General features: G+C 66.3%; 3 protein-coding genes across 4 annotated transcripts; 1 reads left to right on the top strand and 2 right to left on the bottom strand.

Moving 5' to 3' along the window:
- Positions 1-151: 151 nt before the first annotated feature.
- On the top strand, positions 152-1,675 carry TBXA2R (thromboxane A2 receptor). Its single transcript, XM_075723836.1, has 2 exons — positions 152-973; positions 1,397-1,675. Exons 1-2 carry the CDS (start codon positions 152-154, stop codon positions 1,673-1,675), a joined length of 1,101 nt encoding a protein of 366 aa, XP_075579951.1.
- A 530-nt stretch (positions 1,676-2,205) lies between these two features.
- On the bottom strand, positions 2,206-4,776 carry GIPC3 (GIPC PDZ domain containing family member 3). The gene is made up of 6 exons (XM_075723759.1): positions 4,519-4,776; positions 3,856-4,041; positions 3,350-3,530; positions 2,737-2,849; positions 2,435-2,516; positions 2,206-2,357 (listed from the first exon to the last, which is right to left on the bottom strand). The coding sequence occupies exons 1-6, from the start codon at positions 4,774-4,776 to the stop codon at positions 2,206-2,208; spliced, it is 972 nt and encodes a 323-aa protein (XP_075579874.1).
- A 1,267-nt stretch (positions 4,777-6,043) lies between these two features.
- HMG20B (high mobility group 20B) lies at positions 6,044-11,154 on the bottom strand. Of its 2 annotated transcripts, XM_075723490.1 has the most exons (9): positions 11,117-11,154; positions 8,884-8,989; positions 8,444-8,647; positions 8,098-8,218; positions 7,928-7,980; positions 7,532-7,607; positions 7,013-7,228; positions 6,447-6,579; positions 6,044-6,235 (listed from the first exon to the last, which is right to left on the bottom strand). In XM_075723490.1, exons 1-9 carry the CDS (start codon positions 11,152-11,154, stop codon positions 6,223-6,225), a joined length of 960 nt encoding a protein of 319 aa, XP_075579605.1. In that variant the 3' UTR covers positions 6,044-6,222. The 2 variants fall into 2 exon arrangements, with proteins under 2 accessions (XP_075579605.1, XP_075579604.1); XM_075723489.1 differs by lacking the exons at positions 8,884-8,989; positions 11,117-11,154 and having other exon boundaries at positions 8,444-8,806.
- Between the last annotated feature and the right edge of the window lie 1,356 nt (positions 11,155-12,510).

Here is a 12,510-nt window from a genome sequence, read left to right on the forward strand (position 1 = left end):
ATGGTGAGCGATGGGGGGCTTGGGCATGGGGGACCGGCCCTAAAACCCCCTCCTTGCTCCCGCAGGGCGAGGCGGGATTAGCGCCGGCACCGGCGGGGACACGCCACGGAGCTGAGCCAGGAGGGCGCCTGAAGCCACCAGAAAGAGCAGGATGGGGTGGGGGGATATGGAGCCCCCCAATGGCAGCACGGCCGGCCGCTTGGACACATGCTTCGGGGTGTTCAACGCCAGTGACGGCCACAGCAACGCACAGACCAGCATCACCTCCCCCTGGTTCTCCACTGCCTTTGGCCTCATCGGCCTCTGCTCCAACCTCTTCGCCCTCTGTGCCCTGCTCAGCTCCTCCCGCAAGCTCTCCAGCCGGGCCCGCTCCTCCTTCCTCATCTTCCTCTGCGGGCTGGTGATTACGGACTTCATGGGGCTGCTGGTGACAGCCTCGGTCATCATCCCCTATCACTTCATCAAGTTTCCCTGGGCCAAGGTGGACTCCAACTGCCACCTCTGCAACTTCCTTGGCTTTTCCATGGTCTTCTTCGGGCAGTGCCCGCTGCTGCTGGGGGCCACCATGGCTGGCGAGAGGTTCTTCGGCATCAACCACCCCTTCTCCCGCTCCACCAGCATCTCCAAGCGCCGCGCCTGGTCCATCGTGGGGCTGGTGTGGGGCTTCTGCTGCCTGCTGGGGCTGCTGCCGGTGCTGGGGCTGGGGCGGTACACGCTGCAGTACCCTGGCTCCTGGTGCTTCCTCACCCTCCTGCCCGACACCGGCAACATCATCTTCTGCCTCCTCTTCGCCCTGCTGGGCATCTTCTCCGTGCTGCTCTCCTTCATCTTCAACACAGTCAGCGTGGTGACACTCTGCCGTGTCTACCATGACCGGGAGTCGGTGCAGCGGCGCCGGGACAGCGAGGTGGAGATGATGGTGCAGCTCGTGGGCATCATGATCATCGCCACCATCTGCTGGATGCCCCTCCTGGTGAGGACCTGGGTCTCGGTGTGTTTCCCCCGCCCACCGTGCTCCTGGTGAGGCCCTGGGTGTTGGTGTTCCCACCCTGCCATGTCCCGCCTGGGTCTTGGTGCCCCCTCACCATGCTCCTGGTGAGGTCCCAGGGCTCAGTGTGTTCCCCCGCCGTGTCCCTCCCGGTGAGGCCCTGGGTCTCACTGTCCCCCCACCACCCCCTGCATGCTGCGTTGGCACCTGGGTGATGGGCTCTGGGGCTCAGCACTGCTTGCAGGCAGAGCGGGTGCTCCCCAGTAGCAGGTGCCCCAAACCAGCCTGGGACCCCTCTCCAACAGCCTTGATGCCCAGCCTGGACCCTCATCATCTCCCGACCCCGGCGCAGCTCATGGCCTCTGTGTGGACCCCCTGCTGATGCCTTGCCCCCTTCCCCCCTCACAGATCTTCATCGTCCAGACGGTCCTGCAGCAGCTGCCAGCCGGCGGCCAGATCCGGATGCTGCCCACGGAGACGCAGAAGATGCTGCTCATCTACATCCGCGTGGTCACCTGGAACCAGATCCTGGACCCCTGGGTCTACATCCTCTTCCGACGGGCCGTGCTGCAGCGTGTCTACCCCAGACTGCGCCCCCAGCCCTCCATCCTCTCCCTCTACCCCGTCCTGAACCCCTCCCTGCGCCACAAGCTCACCGCCAACTCCGTCAACTCCGTCCTGCAGTAGTGGTCCCCAGGGATAGGTACTGGGGGGGGACGACAAGGCACCCCCTCACCCCCCCCCAGTTAATTAATTGTCCCCATCACCTGCATCCATGGGCTCTCCCCCCCCACCACCACCCCACCCCCCCGAGCCCAGTACCCGAGGGGGTGGCAGAGGGCACAGGGCTGTGCCCCCATCCCCATCTGAGTGACCCCCCCCCAATAAAACACAGCTTGTGCAGCTCTCCGTGCCCGCTGGGGGTGAGCACCCGGGGGGACCCTGGGGGGGCCCAGCCCCGTTGCCAGCCGGAGCAAAAGCCCTTCTCCTCCAGTCTCTGCTTTAATGAGCCATGGCCATTTCCCACCATGTTTTGAGGGTGCACGAGAGGGATCTGTGGCGGGGGGGGGCTGGGTGCCCTGCTGCCCCCCAACACAGGGGACACAGCTAGGTGCAGCTCAGGAGGGTGCAGGGGCAGGATGGGGACCCCCACTGGCACCACCAGCCCCTGGTGGGGTGGGGACATGGGGAGGGGATGCAGGGGAGGGGCCCCCCCACTACTCCTGCCCTGCCTTGGGTTGGCAGACGGCTGCCCACACCTCGGCCACAAACTCCTGGGGAAAAGCAAACTCGCCCAGCACCAAGTCCAAGCCACGGGCGAGCTGGGCCGCGCCAGGGCTCTCCTTCGCGGCCTCCACCATCGTCGAGGCTGGGGAGGAGGAGAGGCAGGGTCAGCGGCGGGCGAGGGTCCGGGCTGGGCCCCCCCTGCCCGCCCTGCCTGCTCACCCAGCTCCCTGTCGCGGATGCCCATGTAGCTCTCCAGCAGGTCGTCCACCCGGCGGGCAGCTTCTTCCTCGAAGGGGCTGGGCTGGGGGCGAGAGACCCAGGGGGTGGGGGCACGGCCCAGGGATCCCCCCCCAGCTCCCACGGAGCCATGCCCATGGGTGCTGCAGAGGTGGGCACCCAGCAACGCAGCTGGTGGAGGCACAGTGCAGGGTTCACCCAGGGGCATGAGGATGCTCATCCCCACCCCGGGCATGGTGCGATCGGCCATGGGCTCAGGGTGGGGGGCTCTGGGGATGTCTTACCCCCTCCTCCAACGTGGCCGGGCCCTGTGCCCGCAGCCGCAGCGTTTCCTTCCCACTGGCCACTCTGCCCTCGCCCGGGGACTTGCTGCTCCGCGTCCTCTGCCCGATCATGTCTGCACCCGGGGTGGGAGGGGTGAGGGTGCAGGCAGGGCCTGGCACCTCCTGCCCCTCGCTGCCCACCGCCCCAGCCATCACCCATGCGTGTGCCAGCACCCCGGGGGGCACCGCAGGGTGAGCCGTGCGTGGGGAGGGGGTGCTCGTGGGCAGCATGGGCGTAAGGGCCACCTACGGGTGCAGGGTGGGGACACACACGGTCACAGCGTGCTCATGGGTGCCCAGGACAGCACACACAGAGGAGTGGGGGGTGCCCACGAGGAGCACAAGTGGGTGCGGGGACCCCCTGAGGACTGCCCACATGGGTGCCATGCAGGGGTGCTCCAGGGCTGCGGGGTGCACACAGGGTGGGGGTGCAGGGCAGGGGTGCACACAGGGGTGGCAGACCCTGGGAGGGACCCGGTCCCTGGGGAGAGGGCTGCAGGGCAGGAGGACCGCAGTGTCCCCATGTTCCTGCCGGGGTCCCCAGGGCGAGAGCAGGGGCACCCCTCAGACTCACCAAAGGCCTTTTTGGGCTGCACGAGGCGGAGGGTGAAGGGCTGAGCCCGGGGCAGCTCCCGCAGCATCCGGGCCACCTCGTAGTGCCGGCAGCCCACGATGGTGTGGTCATTGATGGCCTCGATGCTGTCACCCACGCACACTGTCTGGATGCGGTTGATGATGCTCCCCTCCTTGATTCTCTGGGGACCGGGGACACACAGTGACAAGGTGACACCATGGGAAGGACAGACAGACCTAGTCCCCATCCCCCTGTGCAGAAACACCTCCCATGGTCCCATGTCCTTTAGCAACTGGGTCAGGCAGGGAGGGTCTCCCCACCCCCCCCCAAATAGCCCTATGGTGGAAGAGACCCCCCCCAGGGCTAGGGTAGACCTGGGGGGGACTGATGGGGGGGAGTCAGGGAAGGAGCAGGGTCCCAGGGACAGGGTGCCAGCAGGGGATTGTCACCCTGCGGGGCCACAGCCCCCAGGGCTTCCCCCAGCCCAGCCCCATGGCGGGGTTCACCTTGATGAAAGCATAGCCAGCCCCGTTGTCCGTGATGGTGAGGCCAAGCGCGTCCTCTGTCTTGGTCACCTCCACCTCCTTCGTCTCGCCCCGGATGTGGGCAAAGATGAAGTCCTCCAGGCCGATCTGTCCCCCCAGCAGCTTCTGCATGTCCACTTTGTGCGTGTTGAGCGTGCAAAAGAGGATCTGCCCCAAGGAACCCCGTCATCAGGGGCTGGGGATGACCTGGCAGTGCTGGGGGGCATCGGGGGTGCTGGGGCAGGAGCCAGCCATGGGTGGATCCGGCCAGGTCCGGGCACTACCAGAGAAGAGGGGTCCAGGGACACCCAGCCTCCCCGGGGACGCAGCGCCGCACTGTCGCCATGCGCCTTTCCATCGCTCCAGGGTACGCGGCAGCTGGCATCGGCCAGGGAATAGGCAGCCCCAGCTCCCTGCCTGCACACCGGGGGGGAAACTGAGGCACAGAGCCACCCAACCACTCCCCAGAGGAGACAAGACAGCCCTGAGATTAAAATGCTCTTTTCTAGGTCATTTTGGGGGCTGCATTTGCAAGCAGCTGGGGACCCACAGGAGCACTGGCCAAGGACAGTGCCACAGGGTCGGCGTCCCCCACTTTGAGTGCAAAGCCCCCTCCCTGCACCCCGGCAGCCACGGCCCCCTCACCTCGGTGGGCGAGATGCTGAAGACCTCAGCGATTTTGGCGTAGAGCTCCTTGACGTTGGTGAAGCCCTCGATGCGCCCCGTGGGGCTGCCGTGGGCCAGCTGCGTGTGAAACACCAGCCGAGGGCGGGCCCGGGGGGGTCGGGGGGCTGGGATGCCCTCAGTGGCAGGCAGCTCAGGGGGTCCCGGCTCCTGCCCCACGCCGTTCTCCATGGGGCTGCCCTCCTGGGCCTGCCTGCCGCGCCTGCCCGCCCGCCGCATCCCGCTGCCGACACTGCTGAATTATAGATGGGTGCTGGCTCCCGGCTTGGCCGTAAGGTGATCCCCAGGCCTGGGAACCCAATCCACCTGGGATCGGGTGAGCTCTGCCATGTAGGAAGGGCCCCAGCCAGGCTGGAGGAGGCGGGAGAGCAGCCGGCACAGAGCCGGCTCCATCGCTCCCTGCCCAGCTGGCGTTGGGGGCTGCAGGGATGAGCTCAGGGCCATCACCCTCGCTCCACCCCCCAAGGCCCCCAGCATCAGAGCCAGGAGCAGCTCCAAAGCTGCCTCGGAGCATGAACACACAGAGTCCAGGCTGGTTGTTTTTCCAACATTTATTTGCTCCCATCTCCATCCCAAGCCAAGCGGCCACCAGGAGATGGCAACCAGGAGACTCAGCTACAGAGCACAGACTTCGCAGGCAAGAGATGAGCGGTTGCACACCAACCCCGAGTTAAACCTAGGGCCAGATCAATGTAGTGCTAGTAAGAAAATAAGACACTCTCTAATTACAGTCTGAGATTAGTGACAGGCAGCCCCGGGGACTGCTGCTGACCCCAGCAAGGCACAGCCAGGAACGCAGCTGCCGTCATGGTGGTCCCATGGTGCAGGACAGGCTTGGGCAGGGAGGCAAGGAGCCAAAAGCCTGCGCACCACCCCGCAGGCTCCCCGCCATGGGGAGGAAGGAGTCTGTCCCAGCTCCCCCTCAGGCATGAAGATTTTTTTTCACCGTCGCTGCTGCAGGGGGTAGGAGCTGCCCTGCCTGGTCCCAGAGCCATGGGGGAAGGAGAGGTGACAGGCAGGGCGACACAGGCAAGGGGCTGAAGGCACCCATGGGGGAGCAGCGAGGGGAAGCAGGAAGATTAAATAAAGAGGTGGGGGGAAGGAAGCCTGCCTCCTCACCCGCTGCGGGATGGGGACCAAGAGGCTCCCTGGGCGGATCTAGGGGCCAGGAGGCAGTGCTGGGCCCCGGGGGCTCCCCAGAGAACCCAGCTGCCTCCTCCCCATCGCGGGCCGGTTCACAGCAGCCCCTGGGTCACCCTGGAAGAGGCTGATTCACGCCAGGCCAGTAACCCGCAGGCACCTCATCTGCCACCAGATAGCCTTTGGGGAGTCCCTGGTTTAGCAAGGCAGAGCTGCAGGAGCTGACAGGAGAGCAGGGGGGATGCTCATGCCCACCGCTGACCACCTTGCCCAGCACCGCGCTGGCTGGGGTCTCAGCCCTGCCACCGCTTGGTCCCCAGAAGCTCGAGGTCCTCGGGGATGGCGCAGCGGCAGGGCTCAGCCGCACCGGGGCTGGGAGGGGGGTCCCAGCTCACTTCTCCAGTGAGGTGCGTGGGGTGGAGGGGGAAGCAGCCGGACCACCAGCAGAGACTGTCCCTCGCATGAGCTCCAAGGGACAGGGCCGTGGTCCGGCCGGCCCCGGGCTCCGGGAGGGACTGGTCCTCTTCACAAGTGTTCGCTGAAGAGGGAGGAAAGCAAGGCTGAATTACAGGGGGTTGGATTCTCATTCCCACAACCGCCTGAAGCAGCTCCGAGCCCCTCTCTGCCCACACACCTTCCCTGCTCGGCTCCCGTCACCCACCCTGCCACGGGCTGACCCGGCAGTCCCAGTGCGCGCTGGGACACGACAGGCCCTGGGTGCCAGCCCCGGCCAGCCCTGCCCAGCTCACCTGGCTATCCGGGAGAGGATCTCCTTGATGCGCACCACCAGCTTCTCATGCTGCAGTGGGTTGCTCTCGATGGCGCTGTGCAGTTTGGCCATGTAGAAGTCCAGAGTGCTCAGCGTGGGGGTTTCCCCGGTGCCTAAGAGGTGGCAGCCCAGTTAGCAGGGCCAGCAAGTCCCCACCCAGCCCTGCCCATCGTGCTGGTGACTGAGGAAGGGACCCTGAACACCAGGTGCCATCTCCTGCAGCAGGAGAGCCCGCACCGACACAAGCCCAGGAACAAAAGGATTTGGGCTAATCTGTGCCTTGCGGATGCAGCCATGAACACAGCTCGAGAGGAGGACAGTTCCCAGCCTGCCCTACCCCAATATAGGGGAGCCAACTGGCTGTCGCATCCCTGGGCGCCCCGGAGAGCTCCCCAAAGTGCTCCAGGATCCCACCCCATCAGCAGAGGAGCGTTCACCGCTGCCCCATTGTCCCGACTTGCACCATGTGCAGAGCCCCAGTGGTGCCCCTCCGCGTGGCCACCAGGTCCCAGCAGCAGCTGGTCCCCACGGCTGCCCCAAACTCACCGGGGATGGGGAGGGAGGCGAAGCTGGCGGTGAGGGCCTGCCGCACGGACTGGAGCTGCTGCTGCAAGGCCAGGGTCTGCCTCTCCTCCTGGGCCAGCTCCTGCTCCAGCTTCTCCTTGGCACAGTTCATGCTCTCCGTGTGCTTCTGCAGAATGGCGTTCTGCTCCTCAAACTCCGTGTTCATCTTCCGCAGGCGCCGCAGCTCGGCCTCCCGGGCTGCCGGGACCAGATGGCGTCAGCAGAGGTGACCCCTCTGACTCTCCTCCATCCCAAACCCAATCCCTTCCCCCGCCACAACTCTCCCGGGAGGCTCAGCGTCACCAACCCCTGGGCTCCAGCCAGGATCCGGTCCCTCTGTCCAACCTCACCAGGGACCTTTCACAGCCCAGATCTCACACCCAGCGCCAGCCGCGGTCCTGCCCCACAGGCTGCTCTGGCAGGGGCATTGCTGGCTGCAGCAGTCCCCTGAGCAAGATGCTGCAGCGCCGGCAGCCCCCACCCCACAGCCCAGCCCCTCACCTTTGTTTTGGTCCAAGAACTCCTCCGTGAAGATGGGCACGTCGAAGGTGGAGAAGGTGTCGCCGCACTCGCCAGCCTGGGGACAGGAGGGGACAGATCAGGCAGGGCCGAGCCCACCGAAGGGGACCCCGTCTCCTTAGGGCTGGGCAGAAAGGAGGTACAGGGACGGGGCAAGGGGGGGCCCTGGCTGGGCAGGCAGGGAGGACAGGCAGAGGATGGCTACGCTCTGCCTCCTGCCACGCCAGGCTCTGCTTCAACGGGAAGTTGGTGCCTAGAAGCACAACCCGCGAGTCTCCCTCTGCCCAAACCTGCAGCCAGCCTGGCTCCCATGGGCCGAACCCAGCGGCACCACGTGCCTCAGTTTCCCCACACGTGGGGAGACTGCCAGGGCCTTACCTTGTGTGGGTGCCCGTTCAGCAGGGTGTTCACTGCTGCAGAGCCCGTGTCCTCTGGAAAGGAGGAAGGAGGTTACCCTTAGGAGCCAGCCCAGCATCCCTCGAGAGGTTCTGGCAGCACTTGGCCAGATCCTGGCAGCGACACCAGCAGCCACCGCTCCCACAACTCACCTTTTTTGATCTTTTTCTCCTGGATCTTCTCTGTGCACATCTTGTAGGCCTCTGACTGCTGGTATTCCCGCAGCTCCTTCATGTACTGCTGCTTCTCCCGTTCCGCTTCGTCCAGGTACCGCTATGGTCACAGAGGGTCCTCAGCCTGTCCTGGCCCCAGGCTCCCCGGGGGCTGCTGACCCCTCCCCACCACTTGAGGCCCAGCAGGAGCTCACCAACCCGCCAGTATTGGGACAAGCTCCCTTTGTGGAGCTGCAGCCAGGCAGCGAGCAAAGGGGTTTGGGGTGCAGGCTCCGGAGCATGTTGCCCAGCCCCAGGGGTGGGGGTCTCTCCTCGGGGCCAGTACCTGCTTCTCCGAAAGCTGCAGCTTGCTCCACTCAGCCCCCAGCATCTTGGTGATCTCCGGGAAGGGCAGGTCAGGATGCTGCGTGCGGATCTGCTCACGCCGCTCATTCAGGAAACGCACATAGCCCGTCACAGGGGCTTTGGGGCCGTTGGGAAGGATCTTCTTCCTCTTCTTGCCCTTGGGCCAGCCCCTCTTCTTCACCGGCTGGCACCCAGCAAAGGGAAAGGGACAACCAGCAATGGACAAGAGTGCACGACGCCATTGTGCCAGCAGGACACAGAAGCAGCCTGCAGACCTGCCTGGGCCTCCCACCCCTCGAGGGAAGGTCTGGGCCTTTCCGTGGGCCATGGCTGCAGCCATGGGCTTGCCCAGCTGTGCCTGGGCTGCTGAAGGGCAAGTGGAGGGAGCATGCAGGGAGGGGTGTGGACACCAGAGCTCACCTCCTCCTCGCCATGTGGCTTCTCGCCACTCGCCCGTGCCGACTCTCCCTTCTCCTGCTTGATAGCCACCAGGAAGTTTCCATGCTGAGCTTTGCCCGTGGCATGTCTGCACCCAGAGAGTACCCATCAGAAAGGGCTGGGAAACCACCGGCGCCGATGGTGACACATCCCCCAGCAGCGCGGACTCATGCTCGCCAGATCCCCCAGCTCCCACACACCCAAAAAGCCCCCAAAACCCACTACCAGCCCTGGAGGCCCTGTTCCCCTGCAAGGGGAGGCCACGGTTGAGCAATGGGGCTCAAGCAGAACCCAGCACTGGGTGAGCAGGGCAGCCCTGGGCACACAAAAGCTGCCCCAAGTTCCAATGACGACCCTGGGACCTTTCAGTGACATTTGGGCTGGGAGCTGCCGGTGCTGCTCTTGGGGGCAGGTAACAGCGATGGCCACATCCCCGCGTGCCACCAGGTCTCGGGCGCACACCTCCGCAAGGAGTCCCAGGCAGCACAAACCAGTTGATCCTCCTCTGCGAGGGAGGAGGAGCAGCAGGGGTTTGGATCTTGGCTCCAGGGGCACCTCCTGGAAGCACCACCCACACCCTGGACAAGCGCTGCCAGGGATAAGGAGAACCCTCAAGGCGGAGGACGAGGGCAGGGCACCGGCTCGACCCGTTCCAGCCGCAACCGCTCCATCAGGTTCCTGCCACCTGCGCCAACACCGAGACACGCCGAGCCACCTCCGAGATGCACCGAGTGGCTCTAACGCAGGGCTGGCGGCCCTGACTCCCGCCCTCCAACTTGCTGCTTCGTCTTTACAGATCAGCACCTGCCTTCAGCGGAGGACGCGGGTCCAGCAGCCAGGTCGGCAGAGCCTCCCTGCCCCGGCTGAGCAGATGCAGCCTCACTGCAGCATCACCCTGGGCCTCCCCCGAGCCTCCCCGGCCCCTTCTCCAGCCAGCCCCGTCCCACAGCACAGCCCCTGTCCCGCTCGCACCCTTTGGTCCCCCAAAGCAGCTCCTGCTCTGTCGGAGCGCATCTGCTGGCAGAGCACGGCCGGGCCCCCTGCGTCGGGGGAGCCATGAAGGGCTCAAGCGTTGCGGCAAGTGGCGCTAGCTTGGGTTTCGTCCAAGTCACAAGACATGGTAACTAGCACAGGGCCAAGCACAAGCCCCAGCAAAGAAAGAAAATGTGCTGCGTGCCAAAAGCCAGACCGATCCTGACCCACTCGGGATGCGCCCCAGAGTTTCTCTCGCCTGTTTGTCACATCATGTACCTGGTGTAAACCCAAATCCCCTCAGAGACCCCAACCTACCACTATCAGGTTATCTATCACCTGTACGAGCCACCCTTGCAATTAAGTTGACGGGGGCCCTTTCTGTAAGCCCCTGGGGACACCACCTGTAACTGCATCGGTCCCTGCGGATGGAGCAAGTGCCCAGCACAAGCTCTTCCCACCGGGAGCTGAGCCTGACCAGCTGCCCTGCACCCCCACGCTGACACGAAAGCCTATGGGAAGGTGTGAGACCATCTCTTCTTCCGTCTTCTGGGGGGAAAAAAACATCCCTGAGGCTCCGCACAGGCACGGCCAGCCTTAGGCTTTCTTTATCAGCTCTAACAGAAATATTCCTGGTGATGCCCACACAGTATCACCGCGCTCAGCCGCCACGGCTGGGAACGTGCTAACACCCTCCGCCACCAGACGCCGTATCTCTGCCTCCGCCCTCCGGATTCCTCGCGTGCCTAAGGATGCTTTAAGAAGTAAAGTTATTTCAGGCAAGATCCCTCCTCTTATCGGAGCCTCCCTCAGTGGGTTCGCCCCAGCATCCACCTCCCTCCACCTCGGAGACGCTTCCCCACCCGCCTGCCCGCGGCCGCGGCGCTCCCGCTCCTCTGCCGGGAGGGACGGCGGTCGACGCCAGCTCAGGACAGCACGCGGTTCGCCCCCGTCAAGGAAGACCTCGCTGTCCCCGACCTCAGCAGAGGCCTCTGGGCCCCCACCTCCGCAGAGGCCTCTGGGCCCCCACCTCCGCAGAGGCCTCTGGGCCCCCACCTCCGGCCTGCGCCAGTCACCCGGCCGGCCGCGGGCTGAGCGAGCCCGCAGGCGAGGGGAGAGCGGGGCCGCCCGCAGAAGGGGCCGGGGGTCGCCGGGGCACGCAGAGGCGCCGCAGGGCTCGCCCGGCCACCCTCCAGCAAGGGACAAAGGGCCGGGGCAGGGCGGCGCGGCCCGCGGCACTTACAGCATCCCGGCGGGCGGCTGCTTGGCGCTGTGGGCCATGGGTCCGGGGCCGCGGCACCGCGCGGGTCAGCGCCCCTGAAGGACAGAGCCGGAGCTGGCACCGCGGGGGCGGCGGCAGCCCCGGGGGGGGGGGGGCGACCCCCGCCCCAGGCCCCCCGGGAGAGGCCTCCCCCGCGGGGGCACCGCGGCCCCCCCCCAGGCGGCGGCGCCTCCCCGGCCGCCCCGCCTTGGCCTCTCCGCGCCCCCCGGCACCGCCCCCGGCCCCCCCGCCGCTGGGACCCCCCGGCTCCCCCGCCCTGCCGGGCCCCCCCCCCCGCCGGGCCCCCCCGCCCAACTCCCCTGGCGCCGCCGGCGCCCCCTCCGCCGCTCTTCCTCACCTGGCCACGCCCCGCTATTATTATGCAAACCAGGAGCCCGCCTCGGCGCCTCCCGTTGGCCGCCCGCGCCCAGCCGCGCCGCGCGCAGCCTAACGCGGATTGGCTGGGACTGGTCACGTCACAGGCAAGCGGCGGAGAAGGGGCGGGGCGAGGGAGGGGAGGGGCCGGCCGGCGCGGCGCGCGCGCGTACGTTGGGGCTCGGCGCGCGCCGCAGGCTGCCCGCCAATCAGCAATCGGCGTGGGGACGGGGAGGGGCTGTGGGGAGGGCAGCGTCTTAAAGGGGCAGCGACTCGGCGCGGGGGGGGCATCGCAAGCCACGCAGCGTGGGGGCCCCCAGTGCCCACCCCGGCGTCCAGGGCGGGGGGGCCCCGGGAGGGAGCTCGGGGGACTCCAGTGGCGCCAGGGTGCCCGCACTGCTCCCCGTGCCCCCAGTATCCTCCCATTGCTCCCAATAACCCCAGTGCCCACTTCAGGGCTGTCCCAGTGACTCCAGTTACCCTCCGCCACCGCTCCCAGCAACCCCAGTACCCCACGGCTGCTCCCAGCGGCCCCAACGCCCACCCTTGGGGTCCCTATGGCCCTGAACGTCCCCCCACCCAAACGCACACACTGCTCCCAGTGACCCCAGTGCTCCCTCCCAAGGGGGACCCACTGACCCCAGTACTGCCCGTACTGGTCCTAATGACCCTGGGTACTGCCCATACTGATTCCAGTGACCCCAATATGCACCCAACTGCGGGTCCCCATGATGCCAGTAGTCACCTCAGACTCCCAGTGACCCTAGTACTCCCCTCAAGGAGGGGTCCCAGTGACCCCAGTACTGCTCATACTGGTCCCAGTCAACCAGTATCTACTCAAGAGGAGGTCCCAGTCACCCCAGTACCCCCACATTGCTCCCAGTGACCCCAGTATTCAGCCAAGTGGTGGGGTCTCATGACTCCAGTAGTCACCCCAGACTCCCAGTGACCCCAGTACTGCCCACAATGGTCCTAGTCACCCCATTACCGGCACAAGGGGA

Source organism: Pelecanus crispus, chromosome 20 (genome assembly GCF_030463565.1).
Source record: "Pelecanus crispus isolate bPelCri1 chromosome 20, bPelCri1.pri, whole genome shotgun sequence".
Lineage (NCBI taxonomy): Eukaryota > Metazoa > Chordata > Aves > Pelecaniformes > Pelecanidae > Pelecanus > Pelecanus crispus.